Genomic DNA, 14,688 nt, shown 5'->3' with positions numbered 1-14,688 from the left:
CTGTTCAGCCTATCATGTTTCTGCCAAACCTTCAAAAGAGTATTTAGCTTTTGAGTACATGTATGTCCTCTTGAAAAGATGTCGTCTTTTTTTGGCTCCTGTTGGGGGAACAAACAGGTTTGTAAGATCAGCAGTACTATGGTTTAGAGAGCTCTCAACTTTCTAAGTCTTAGAGCCACTATCTACCTTTAAGAGAAAATCTGTATTCCAGAATGCCTTTAATTTTAGCACTGTTTGCCATCATGAGAGGAAGTTACTCAGATCCCACTCTGGGTTCAACAAGCCTGTCCTGAGCATTTCAGTAACTATTTTATCCAGAGCAGAAGGCAGGAAGTACTGCTCCCTACCCCCCCCCCCGCAACAAGACAGACAGTTCCTTATGTTTCACCCAGCGTTACCCAGCACAAGGGAACAAGTGCATGGGCAGCTTTCACCAATTGTTCCAAGTCCTCCTAGCCTCCACATTTTAGGCTGTCCTGACTCAAATGCCACCTATGAGGCCATCTATAGACTCCCTGAAAAGTGGCAATTCCCACGTTCCCTACCCCACCCTACTCACTCACCTCAACCTGATCACTAAACAGATGGTCTCGCACCTACTATAAAAAGAATATAGCCTTCAGGGTTATCTACTGTGGCTGTCATAGAACCTACAGGTAGACAGATGTCAAGTATCTACACTGACATTTAACCAGGTCCCATACCAGAGTATACCTGTCAAGGTCCCCTCACAGATGAAATGTGTAAGAACTTAACAGGTCAAGTGTCTGTACTTGGCACTACCCAGCAGATCTGGGCATGCTTCTCTCACCAAAGGGAAATGTCATTCCCGTGTGCCATGCAAGTGCTTCAGGAACAAAAGAAAAGCCTGCCCTGACCATCCCACTACACAGTACAGGGCAATGTTACAAATCAGTTAAAACATCTTTATTTTTGTAATTATCATTCCATACAAAAGCAATAGAAATGCAAATATTGACAAGTTTACAATTGAATACATGAACAGAGTATCTGTACACATTATCATTTACAGCAATATTACATGGTAAATTTACTGATCATAAAAAAAATCTTCCTCAACTCTCAGAGTACATGCTAAGATCCTACATCACACTAGTGCTTTTCCAAGTTCCAAATTAACACTATATAACTTACATAAAGCCCACTAAGATAATAGCTTAACATTTATGTTCAGAGCACTATGAGAGAAAACATTCACATTGATAAAAGACCAGAAAATAAGTTTTTACAAAGTCACTGGAGCTGCCTGACTGAGAGAATACTTCATCACTTACCTATAAAGACAGCTAACTCTAGATTGGTCCCATAAACACAAGGTTAAAATTTACTGTCAACCCATCAAAAAGTGGCAACTGAAGTCTCAAGTTCTTGTGGAAAACATGTATCCTGTTGTCTAACTTGGGGACGGGGGACGGGGGGGGGGGGGGGGGGGGAGACGGGGGGGGGGGATAATAGGGTTCAGTCTTCACCAGATTTAGCTTCATTTACAATTTAAAACATGTGTAACACTCACCATACATAAAATAAGGCAAGAAAAACAATTTATCATGAGAAAATAAACTCTTTAACAGAGAAAACAAATACAAATGCACAGAGTTCGTGCTTAGCCAGTCTTCCAGATGGCCAGGCAGAGCCAAGTATTTCCAAGAGTTGCCACCAGGTGGCAGTTAACTCATGGCAGAGAAGTCTTTCAAGGATTCAGTTAAACAAGCATCCAATCAAACTCGTCCTCCACTTGGCAGTCTACATGTCTGACTTTGGTGGGTGTGCCAGCATACATATCCTAGAAAACAGAGACCATCACACCTATCAACTCATCACACAGGTTTCCTCTTAAGTTTCCAAGCACAAGTGGGTTTGCCCAGCAGCAAGATAAAGCAAAGAAAACCAGCATCATTTTGTCCCTTCAGAAGTGTATTGTATGTATTACTCGAGGCTCGCCACAACCACATTGTACAGTGTAAAAAAGATCAATAAACCTTGAAAGCACCTGGAATGGCACAGCTGGAAGTCAGGATAATGCAATCATCCTTGTATAAATATATTCAAGCACAGCATAGGAACAGCTTATAATAGCTTATGCCTGAGTCTTTCATGTTTTGCCACTTCAGATCTTAGATACTTACATATATAAACACTGGAAGGTCTCCACAAAAATAAAGAGATCTTTTTATTGTAAACTATATAAATACAGACAGATCTGAATGAATGTACCAGGTCATTAACTACTGAATCAGAGATAAGGCAATTCTGTATAGCTCGGTTTATTAGGGGTAGAGCAGGGGAACCCTCACTGCGTAGTCCCAGCAGCCTGGCAAGCCTGGCTTTTACTACAAAGACCAGGCTGGCCTAGAATTTAGAGATCTGCATGCCTCTGCCTCCTAAATGCTAGGATTGAAATAGTCTAACTCTCCACCACATATCCAGTCATAACCAATAGGTTTTGGGTTTGGTTTTTTTTGTTTTGTTTTGTTTTCTTTCAAGACACGGTTTCTCTAACAAATCTGGCTGTCCTGGAACTCACCCTATACACCAGGCTGGCCTCGAACTCACATCTCAAATGCTGGGATTAAAGGTGTATGCCATCACCACCTGGCTAACCCATGGTTTTTGAAATAGGATCTTGTGTAGTTCAGGCTAACCTTCAATCTCTGATCTTCCTGCTACCACCTCACATGGGATGAGGTTATAGGCATGCAACCAGCACAACTAGCTTTAAAACTATTTCCTGGGCCAAGCAAATCCCAGCACACAGAAGGCAGCAACAGGAGGATATCTGTGAGCTGAAGATCAGTCTAGTTTACCTAGTGAGCTCCAGGACAGCCAGAACTGTAAAGAAGAGTCTCAGACACCAGCAGCTTACCACTGAAAGGGGTGACTAAAGGCAGAATGAGTCAAAAGTCCAACTGAGGTCAAATGCTCAGAACCCAGTGTGATCAATTTGGTATTTCTTAATGGGAAAAAGTCCCCTTTTCATAAACATTATAATCAAGCTTCAGTCCTAACCTTAGTATTTACGTAAAGTTGTATGTATTCTCAAGTGACTTAAACACCCAGGCTGAATGCCAGGCAGTGGTAGTGTATGCTTTTAATCCCAGCACTCAAGAAGCAGAGGCAGAGGGTGAGTTCAAGGCCAGCCACCTCTCTAGCTCTTTTCTGAATCGGGGTATTTGAAAGATAATGTTTGCTAAGGTCACAAGAACCCATTTCTGCGGGCAGTGGTGGCGCACACCTTTAATCCCAGCACTCAGGAGGCAGAGACAGGTGGATCTCTATGAGTTTGAGGCCAGTCTGGACTACAAGAGCTAGTTACAGGACAGGCTCCAAAGCTACAGAGAAACCCTGTCTCAAAACCAAAAATACCACCCAAGCTGAAAAAGTCAGGTGGTGGCGGCGGCACACATGTTTAATACCAGCACTGAGGAGTTTGAGGCCAGCCTGGTCTACAAGAGCTAGTTCTTAGAACAGGCTCCAAAGCTATAGAGACCCCATCTAAAAACTAGGAGAAAAAAACAAAACAAAAAACAAAAACTGAAGGAATTACTTACAAAGTTATCCTGTGAACTTGTCTGGGACTCAGAGCTGCTTTCTGTAAATTCTGTCTCCATTTCCCCAAGATCTACAGGTTGTCTGAGAAATGAAATTTAACAAGCATGTCAGTCACCTGCTACCAACAGAAAATGAGAATTCAAAGTTTGCTCACTAAAACCTAACGCCACCCACATCACAATACAAGTGTGTTGTCCAAGGTCAACTTTCTGTCACATCTGCCAAAATTTAAATTCCAGACCAATCAACCCAACACAAAAGCTGACAGCAACTGCAACTACATATGAAAGACCTGCCTGGCTCTCAGAAGACCAGAATCTGACATTCTGTGCTGTCATTCATACACACCTGTAAATACCCTGCTTTATTTTTGAGACAAAGTTTTCTGTGTAGCTCTGGTTGTCCTGGAACTCACTCCTGGCCCTATAAACATTCTTTTTTGTTTTATTTTTCGATATAGGGTTTCACTGTAGTTTTAGAACCTGTCCTGGAACTAGCTCTTGTAGACCAGGCTGGCCTCGAACTCACTGGATCCACCTGCCTCTGCCTCCCGAGTGCTGGGATTAAAAGTGTGCACCACCACCGCCTGGCCTGTCAACATTCTTGCAAAGTAGCAAGACCAATTTTCTGGAGTGAGCAGAATGGAATGCTACTAAGCTGAGTATGGCAGTACCTCAACACCTCAACCTTTTCAAGTTGAACCTGTGATACAGACTTACGACCCTGATCAAACCACCAAAAATAGTAGTGGCTCAGTATATACAGTGCTTGCCCAGCATCCATGAGAGCCCTGGACGACCCAAGAACCTTTCAGAGTCAAATGGGGGTAGGTCATGGTGGTGCTCACCTTTAATCTCAATATTCAGGAGAATCTGAGTTCAAGGCCCACATGGTCTAACCTCAAGCTCCAGGACAGACAAGACTATACAGAGACACTATCTCAAAAATCCAACCAAAACCCCTCAAATAGGGTTGAGGAGATGGCTCAGTGGAAAGTGTTTATGTGGCATAAGGTCCTAATTGTGGATTCCCAAAATCCACATCAAAGAAAGCTCACAGGCCACCTGGCCCACACAGTAACAAACTAACAGAAGACCCTGTCTCAAACAAGGCAAAAAGGACTGACATCCACGGTTGTCCCATGACCCGCACACACACAGCTAGTGTCCTAAACTGTTTTCTGGCTCCAAAAGACTAAATCCAGCACAGGGCATGAGCTCTCCCTGGCATCCACAACTCTGTGCAATATAACGAAACCTGAAGGCTAGTTTGTTCGGTTTCTTGACAACTTCCAGGATAATCTGCCACAGTGATAGAGAAAAAAGAAAGCAACAAAAACGTACATTTCTTGCAAATCACATCCTTCTTCAGCAGGAGGATCCCAAAAATGCAGAGCCACCTTCCAGAGTTTGATCTGTTGATCCCATGACCGTCGACTATACTTCTTAAATTTGTTAGGAGTCCTGGGATGGATTCCAGGTTGTCGCAGGTGTCTGTAGGACATAAGATTGCTTCAGTACAAGTCATTCGTATCTCTACAGTAGCTAAGACTAAGCGCACTTTGAGGTTAAAGTTTAACAAATAACTCAGATTCATTTTTCTTTTATTTATTTATTTTTTTAAGAGACATGGTCTCTCTACGCACTCACTACATACAAACTGGTCTCAAACTCAGAGATGTTTGAGTCTCTGAGTTCTGAGATTAAAGGCATGCATCACCACACCCAGTAGTCAGAGATTCTATTAAATGAGCAAAAAGAAAAAAAAAAGCACTAGAAGCAGTATCTCAATCAGGCATGAACTTGTATTCCCAGCACTTGGGAGGCTGGGGCAGGAGACCCAGAAAGACCCTTTCTTTGGATCTTACTATTACTTTGGAACTCACATTTTAGAAAAATCACATTTTAATCCTGATGTTGCCCAAAAGACTCAAAAAAAAAAAAAAAACCAACCAAACAAACAAAAAAAAACCAAAAAAAACCCAAAAAACTCAAAAAAAAAAACCCCCACTATATTCCTGTGTGTTTGTTCAAGAGAACAATAAAAGCAACAATGTGCTGTTTAAACAGTAATGGCAAAGCTTTCTGCAATTATACACTGAAAAAGATGGCTCAGTAGTTAAGAGCACCTGTTACTCTTGTAGACAGTCTTCTCAGTACCCACATGGTGGCTCAAAAAACATCTAACTATAGTTTTAGGAAATCTGACATCCTAATCTGGCTTCTGCTGGCACCAGGCATGGACACAGTATACTGTGCATACACGCAGACAAAACATTTATACACATTAACTCCCCCCACCAACCCCGGACAGGTTTTCTCTGTATAGCCCTGGCTATCCTGGAACTCAGATCAGTCTGCCTCCGCCTCCCAAGGATTGGGATTAAAAGCACGAGTCACCACAAAACAGCTCCATAAACATGTTAATTAAAAACAAAAATATATCACCACACCCAGCTCTCCAATTAAATAAATATATTCTTTAACTTGAATTTATTTTCCTACTGTGTATTTTAATAACTATGTACTTTATAAAACATTGACTGGGCAATGGTAGTATACGCCTTTAATCCTAGCACTTAGGACACAGAGGCAGGTGGATCTGAGTTTGAGGCCAGCCTGGACCACAAAGCTAGTTCTAGGACAGGCTCCAAAGCTACAGAGAAACTCTGTCTCAAAAACCAAAACCAAAAAATCATTTACTTTTTAAGTCTTGAGGATAAAATGCTAAAATGTTATCTAATAGTCAAAGCTATGAAAATAATTTAAGTTCTTATGAGTCGCTATTAAATATTTCCTAGAAGGTATGTCTAACAGGTACAATGCTATTGGGTAGGACCAAGACAGGTCTATGTGACAACAGTACCTGGGGACCTCTTTAATATATCGATCATAGGCAATAGTGTTCTTCCCATAGTTGATCTGCTTCTGTCTTCTCATCAAGACACTTTCATCTGTCTCCACATCAGCTGGCACTGAAGACACAGACTCCTTTGAATCAGAACTGAAAAGAATGAAAGCCTTGGTAAGATCACTGTGTGCCAAGAAAACACTATAACAGCCCTCTTTTAGATTTCAAATGATACGACTCCCGCGAAAACCAATCTATACTATAGGAATTTCCAGTATACAACAGCGAAGAAAAAAATACCAGTAAATGTTATTGGAACAACAAGCCCCTTAAAATTTTCACGGGCAAATTCAAAATGTTTCAGCACGTACCTTCCTGATGATGACTTTCTCTCTCTTCCAAAATCATTTATGAGTAGTTTTCTCTTGTATCTGAGAACAAAATAAAACATTGCTGTTTTTAAAAGGATAAAACACAAACAAAAATTAGTGCTCTAGGGGCTGGAGAGAGGGCTCAGTGGTTAAGAGCACTGGCTGCTCTTCCAGAGGACCTTGGTTCAATTCCCTGTAACCACATGGCAGCTCATAACTGTCTGTAACTCAAGTTCCAGCGGATCTGATTTCTTCAAACACCAATGCACAGAAAAGTGAAAAAATAAAAAAAAAAATAAAAAAAAAATAGTGCCTCTAAAGCAAGAACGAAGTCTTTTTCCTGCACAGCACAATTTGGGAATGGGAAAGTGTTAAGTCTGAGGTTAGCCTGGGCTTATTAGCCCTTGACTAAAAACTTTAGGAGGTTGGGTTGGATGAAACAGGAGATGAACTACTTTTTTCTTTTTATTTCTAAAAAATATTTTTTTGGGGCTAGAGACAATGCATGTCTCAGCAGTTAGGATCACTTGGCTGCTCTTCCAGAGGACTCAGGTTCTATTCCAGCACCCACATGGAGGCTAACTCCAGCACAAGGGAGATCTGATGCCCTCCTCTGTTTCTATGGACACTAAGCACACACATAGAGCACAGAGACATACACACAGGCAAAACATCCATATACAAAAGAATTTTGAGCTACCAACAGCTGTGAGTCTCCATGTGAGAGTTAGAAACCTGGGTCCTCTACAAGAGCAGTTTAAATGCTCTTAACCACTGAGCCATCACCACTTTAGCCCAATTTAAAAACAAATTGTAAAAAGACTGTATGTGTTTGTGCATGCATGCCACAGCACACGTGCAGAAGTCAGAGGACAACTTGTGAGAGCCAATTCTCTCCTTTCATTATCTGAACTCTTGAGCTCTGAGAGTCAAACTCATGTCATTAGACTTAGACACAAATTGTATTTACTGAACCATCTCACAGGCCCAGCATTATTTCTTTGAGTCTATTCCTTTGCAATTTATGTTTCGGGAAAAAAGAAAAAAAAAACCTCAAGAAAATACAATAAAAAATTTTAAAAAAGGTTAAAAAAAAAACCCTCCAAAACTGTCTGTCCTTTCCTGTGTTACATAGAGTGCATGCTCATGGAGGCCATAAAAACTCAAGAGCCAGACTGGAAAGCAGATTCAGAGGTTAAGAGCACTGGCTGCTCTTCCAGGGGTCCTGAGTTTAATTCCCAGCAACCACATGGTTGCTCATATCTATAATGAGATCTGGTGCCCTTTTCTGGCCTGCAAGTCTACCAGCAGGCAGTAACACTGTATACATAGTAAACAAAACAAACAAACAAAAACAAAAAAACTCAAGCGCCATCCCACCCACTTCTACCTTTGTCGGCCCAATACAGGGATTACAAGCATACACCACTTCACATAGCTTCTTTACATGGGTCCTGGGGACCTACATGCCCTATATGCAAGGCAAACACTTTACTAAGTTCTATCTTCGCCCTACTTTTTTTCTTTTTTTAAGGTAAAGTCCAAGTTGCCTAGTCTGGCTTTGATGCCAGTTGGTCTATTTTCATTTACATCATTTCAGAATATATAATGAAACACTGTCTCCAATAACAAGAATTTGAGGTCAAACCATTAAAAAAAAAAGAAAAAGAAAAAAGAAATCGGGATTAAGGTTTAAGTGCTACAACCTTTAGTAAGCTCTTATTCGTCTAGTTATTTTCTGGGATTTCTTTTCTTTCTTGAGGGTGGGGGGTGACAGAGCTTTTACAGGTAACCCTGGCTATACTGGAACTTACTATATAGACCAGACTAACCTGAACTCAAGCTATGTACCTGCTTCCCCAATGCTGGGTTAAAGGTGTGTGCAACCACACCCAGCTAATTTCTGGGAATCTTATAAACAAAACTAAGCTGTAGAGCCCATCAGCTATCTTTCAGGCACTTTCTATTTTACTGACACAAGGTCTCTCCATGAACAAAGAGCTCAAGATTCAGCTAGAGTCTGTCACATTTTTACTTGTGTTTGTGTGTGGGTTCTAGTGTGCTCTCTACATAAGGGAGGTGAGAGGACAACCTGTAGGAGCTGGTTCCCAGAAAATGAACTTGGGTCATTGGGAGGTCATTTGCTGGGCTTGATCTGTTGCTACTGGGAACTTCATTTTCTGCTTCCTAAGTGTCCTAGGACTATAGACAAGCCACTATGCCCACGCAGCTTTTATGCAGGTGCTAGAGATCCCAACTCCAGGCCTCATTCTTATGCAAACATTCCATCCAATGAACCATCTCCCCCACCTCCCATTTAGTTTTACATTATCAACTGAAATTCTGCCAGGCACACCTCAGGAACCCCCCCCCCATACCCTATGATCTTTTAAATTCTTTAGCAATCCCTTGAAAACAATCCTAGGTCACCAAAATCCTATATGACTACCATAAAGACAACAAAACATGACTCCACTGAAAAGCCCATATTCAAACTCTGGGGTATTTACTTTCTTCCCCAGCATCTTTCTAGTAACCCTTGTACTTAAAATCTGTATTAGAAATGTCTCTTAATAACCTCCAACTCTGCTTCATACAGGCTCATCCTGAAATTCTTTTTTCTGGAAAAGCCAGGAATCTGGTTTTACCCAAGTGGTAGTCCCTAAAAGATAAGGCAACCCCTCAGGCTGCTATGGGTAACAATGTGGACTGGTTTGTTTTTCTTTTCTTCTAGACAGAGTTTCTGTGTAGTCCTGGAGTTACCTTGCGCCCAGGCTTATAGATATGCACCACTACCACCACCTAGCTTGAACTGGTTTCTTTACAATGACAACCAAGTAAGTAAGTATTCTTGCCAGAGAGCATATAAGACCTTGGATTCAACCACCACCAGCATTGCCAAAAACAAAAATTAAAACCTTCTAGAATTGGGGAGGTAAATCCATGGATGAAGAGTTTTCGTCACATAAATGTGAGGATTAGAATTTGGGTCCATACCACTCGCATAAAATCCTGGGTGGGTGTGGTGGTACACCCCTAATTCCAGTGCTTGAAAGGCAGACACATGGGATCACCAAGCTAAACTGGCTAGGTAAAATAACCAAATTAGCAAGTTCTGAGTTCAGTAAGACCAGCTCTGTTAGTGGTGGTTCTCAAACTAGGAAGCACTCATTTAGAAGGGCATCTCACAAAACAAGCAAGCAAACAAACAAACACAAAACCCAACAAAAACAAAAACAAAACCTGGGCCCTACCCATCAATAGGTCAAGGAGCCTGCAAATATCTTTTTTCAGGGGGGTGAGGGTGGTATTCAAGACATGGTTTCTCAATAGCTATGGAGTCAATCCTCGAACTCAGAGATCTGCCTGCCTCTGTCTCCTGAGTGCTAGGATTAAAGTCACGCGCCACCATCGCCCAGCCTCAAACATGTATTTCTAACAAGTTTCCAAAAGATGCTATGCTAGTCTAAGGACTAGATTTTCAACAAACTCAGGGATTCATCATGCTAGGTAAACTCATTACCACTGAGCAACAATAAAATTCCTAGAGCAGATTTTTTTTTGTTTGTTTGCTTTGTTTTGGTTTATCGAGACAGGATTTCTCTGTGTAACTGTTCTGGAACTAGACCAGGTTGGCCTTGAACTCAGTCAGAGATCTGCCTACCTCTGTCCCCTGAGTGCTGGGATTAAAGGAGTGTGCCACCACCATCTGATAAAGAACAGATTTTTAAGAGACAATATTCTAAGGCATTCTATGAATAAAGTAATTGAAAAAGACACACAAAATATTAAAGTGTGTACCTTGCAATCTCTTTGTTAACTCTGGTCCTCATTTCATCTTCTTCAACTGCACTTGCCCAGTCAGAACATCTAGAACGGGGCTTAGGGCCTTCAGGAGTTGTAAAGCTACAAAGAAGGGAAAATGCATTTAAATGAGTGCTTTATCTCAGTTTCTGAGGAAAGAGTATGACGCTGCTTTGGCAGAATACCAAGTAAACAGGTGAGTTTAGGCAATTTCTCAAAGTCTTCTGGACATCAGATAGCTACCAACCCACTGAGTCAGTGCTGGATTACGGGAACCGTCTACTGAGAAAGCAGTAGAGGTAAATGGTCAGTACCAAGAAGAGTACCTGCTACGTAACTTGACTTTTTGTTTTGAAACAGTCTCCTGCCTCGGCTATCTTGGAAGTGCTGGAAAGACAGGTGTTAGTGACAATACCTGGCTCCACTGTGCTAGCTGTAAATGAGGTATTATAGAATTTTTTTTTTCTTTTTGGATGTTTGAGACAGTTTCTCTGCATAACAGTCCTGGAACTCACTCTGCCAGGATTAAAAGCATGTATACAGAGTTCTGCCTGCAGACCAGAAGAGGGCACCAGATTTCATTACAGATGGCTGTGAGTCACCATGTGGTTGCTGGGAATTAAACTCAGGACCTCTGGAAGAATAGCCTGTGCTCTTAACCTCTTTTAAGATTCCAAACAACAAAATGCATAATGCTAAACATTGTGACCAACCCAGTGAGACTCCAACAAAACAGATGAGGTTTACCTTACAGATGCACAAGACTCACAACACTTATAGATACCACAATTACAATGTGGAAAAGGTGAGAATGAGTCTCATGGATATAATTATTTTTTTGGAGACAAGATCACCAGGCTGGCCTTGAACTCAGCCTACTGCCTCTGCCTCTCAAGTGCTGTAATTAAAGTCATGTGCTACCATGCCGGGCAGCTCTAATTTTTATTTTACCAAGAATTAGTCTACCATGCCAGGCAGTGGTGGTGCAGAGTTCTAGAACAGTCAAGGCTACAGAGAGAAACCCTGTCTCAAAAACAAACAAGCAAACAAAAAACAAACCCAGGAGTTGAAGTGATGGTTTAAGTGGTTAAGAGCACTGGCTGCTCTTCCAGAGGTTCTGAGTTCAGTTTTCAGCAACAACATGGCTCACAACCATCTATAATAGGATCAGATTCTTTCTTCTGGTGCGCATGAAGAGCATTCATACACATAAAATACATGAATAAACAAATCTCTTTTAAAAAACAAATACAAAAGCCAACGAGCAGAAGCATTCCTGCCACTGGTACAATGAAGTGGATAAGTGGTGACCTATGAACCAGGGGTCCTGATACCATGACCTAGAGAATTTAGGATTCTAACATTTGGGGTTGGAGATGGCTCAGCAACTAAGAATGCTTGTTGTTCTTTTAGAGGACATGGTTCAGCACACACATGACAACTTACAATCACCCATAAATCCCATTTCAGGGGATCCAATGCCCCCTCTCCACAGGCACCAGGCACACATTGTACACTTTATATGACAAAACACTCATATACATAAATAAATCTAGTCTGGGATTGTAGCACATGCCTTTAATCCTAACACTTGAGAGGCAGGTGGACCTGAGCTCAAGGCCAGCCTGGTCTACCTAGTGAGTTCCAGGACAGACTTTTCTTTAATAAATAAATAATAACCTACCATTTTGTCTTCAGATAACTGAGACCATGAAAGGGCTCAAATCATCTCAATAAGGTTTCCTGTTTTCAATAAGACAAGATATCCCAGGCTAGTCTCAAACTCACTATGCAACAAAGACAGACCTTGAACTTTTGATCCTCTTGCTTTTACTCCTCCTGAGCACTACTGGGATTACCGACACATAGAGTGTCACCTCCCCTTTTACCTACCTTAGGGTTGTACTCTGCTATACTCCCAGAACTAATCCACAATCTTCAAGCATGTGCTGGTAACTCACATTATACCTGACGCCTCTCCAAATTTAAGCAGATTCCCTCCCAAGAGAGATCTGCCCATCCACGGCTGCAGCTACCCTGGAGATTGACTGTAATCAGAGATGGTCAAGTGTTTCAAACAGTCTGACTCTTTTTTAAATAAATTACTTTTTATTTCAATATGTACTCATATCTTGTCTGCATGTACGTCTGTGTGAAGATGCCAGATCCCCTGAAACTGGAGTTACAGGCAGTTATGAGCTGCCATGTGGGTGCTGGGAATTGAACCCAGTTTCTCTGGAAGAGCAGCCAGTGTTCGTAACTGCTGAGCCATCTCTCCAGCCCTGGATCTGACTTCTCTGTCCTCGATCAGTGTATTCAGAAGTCTGAATTTCACACCACCCTCACTACTCCGAGTTAAATCGCCACAACCCTTCACTGGGCTCAGCAGCCCTGTCCTCATCTTCCCTTCTAGTCAGCTGGCTAGAGGGCACCTATCCCTACAGAAAGGCATGGTCCAAACTCTGAGATCACTTTCCCCTTCAGTCACCACACAAAGGTTCCCCCAGACAGCCCTTCCCTGAGCAACCCACAGCAGCAGCTTACTCTTCAGACACTCCTGGTGTGTCTACTATTTCACTTGTTGGCACACCTCTGTGAGGTCACCGAGACCTCGTTGACTTCAGCTGGGCCTCACATTAAAAACAAACAAAACACCTAAACCCCGTGACAAAAGCTTATCAGATGGAAGGGACCCAGGTACATCGCGAAGAAAGAGTGATCCGGGAATTCAACTTTGGTTTGCATCTGGCTTTCACTCAGGTATTAAAACTTAATTTCTTTCTGTCTTTGTCGCCCGTGTGTGTCGAAACATTTTAACAAGATGTTCAAAGAAAATAGTAGTGCCTGACACTATGCGCGAAGACTATAAAGATTCCCCGACTCCGGATAAAACCAGTTTTGCTGCCACTTATCAGTTACTGCTAAGATGCTTCGAGGACAGAGTTAAAATGAAGAGAACCCTAAATTATCCCAAAGTCTAAAAAGCGAGTGCAATAGGATGAGGGTCCCTTGGCCCTTCTCCAGACCCACCGAGTGATCAACCAGTTTCCACCCGGCCAGGGCCCACCTTTCAGGTCGACGGTCCGCAATCTGGCGATCGCTTTCCTCGGAGTCCTCGGGCTTCCGGTCCCCTCCGTCCGCTCTGCGCTTCCGTCCGAGGCTCCATCTCGCAGGAGACCGCGGGCTGAGGACACAGACTGCAGTCAGTGGGCGGGGCCCCACAAGCCCGGATGGCTCTGGGACCCCTGCCTCACAGACAACCCGATATGGAAGACTTGTAGACCGCACGCCTGCTTACCTTGCACCATCGTCGCGGCGGCTCCCATACCGGGGTGGGCTTCGAGGTCTGCAGGCCATGGCGGCAGAGGGCCGGAGAGCGGTTCAGCAACAGAGACCTACCTCGGCGACCGGCGCTGACTCGTCTGAGCTAGCCTTGCCCAACCGCCCTTAAGAGCGCAGCGGCCCCGCCCCTCGGCAACTCCCGCGCGCGCGCGCGCGGGCGCGCGGGGTCGGACGAAACCATCGGGCGTCCCCCTGTAGGGGAGTCCTTCTCGGCTCTGCGTGTCCCGCTGGCGGACCCGGCTCCGACCTAAGCCTCGAAACTGCAGGGAGTCGCCAAACTCCAAAGCCTGATACAGCCGCCCAGAAGGGCGGGAAAAATGCTACAGCCCGACTAAAGTGGAAAGGAACTGGCGGCCCCCGACGGCCTTCCAAGAGGCTGGCGCTGTGGCTGCCGCGTCTCTGATTGGTTGCATCTTCGCGGGCCCAAGGAGTATTGGCGGGAGAACGGGCAGTGCGCGCCATTGCCAGTCAAAGTAGGCAGGCGTAGCCAAGTCGCTGGTGCGGGCCGGAAGGCGGAAGACGTGGACCTGGTCCGGGACCGGCCCCTCTACCCGCCTCCACAATACTCCCGGGGCGCCCTCTTGTAATTTAAACCCTTAACTATGAAGGCAAGGCGTGCGAAAGCTCCCTTGGTAGCCAGCACACTCAGTGACCTTTTTCCCCTCCAAGGCTATCTGCCCGGACTCTGGTGCCGCCTTCTCTGCTTGAGTCACCAGCACGAGGGTCAAGCCCCTGCAGACCCCACTATCCT

The 14,688-nt window shown here is 43.6% G+C and overlaps 1 protein-coding gene across 1 annotated transcript; it reads right to left on the bottom strand.

Annotated features, from left to right (window-relative positions):
- Positions 1-912: 912 nt before the first annotated feature.
- On the bottom strand, positions 913-14,054 carry Slbp (stem-loop histone mRNA binding protein). The gene is given in 9 exon segments (XM_048415311.3): positions 913-1,738; positions 1,741-1,804; positions 3,570-3,651; positions 4,914-5,063; positions 6,436-6,573; positions 6,792-6,851; positions 10,593-10,697; positions 13,663-13,779; positions 13,894-14,054. Coding segments are annotated over 9 exon segments (825 nt in total). The 5' UTR covers positions 13,953-14,054; the 3' UTR covers positions 913-1,688.
- Positions 14,055-14,688: the final 634 nt, after the last annotated feature.

The sequence above is a fragment of the Myodes glareolus genome, chromosome 8, assembly GCF_982192425.1.
Source record: "Myodes glareolus chromosome 8, mMyoGla1.1, whole genome shotgun sequence".
Lineage (NCBI taxonomy): Eukaryota > Metazoa > Chordata > Mammalia > Rodentia > Cricetidae > Myodes > Myodes glareolus.
This window is presented reverse-complemented; position numbering and strand designations above follow the sequence as displayed.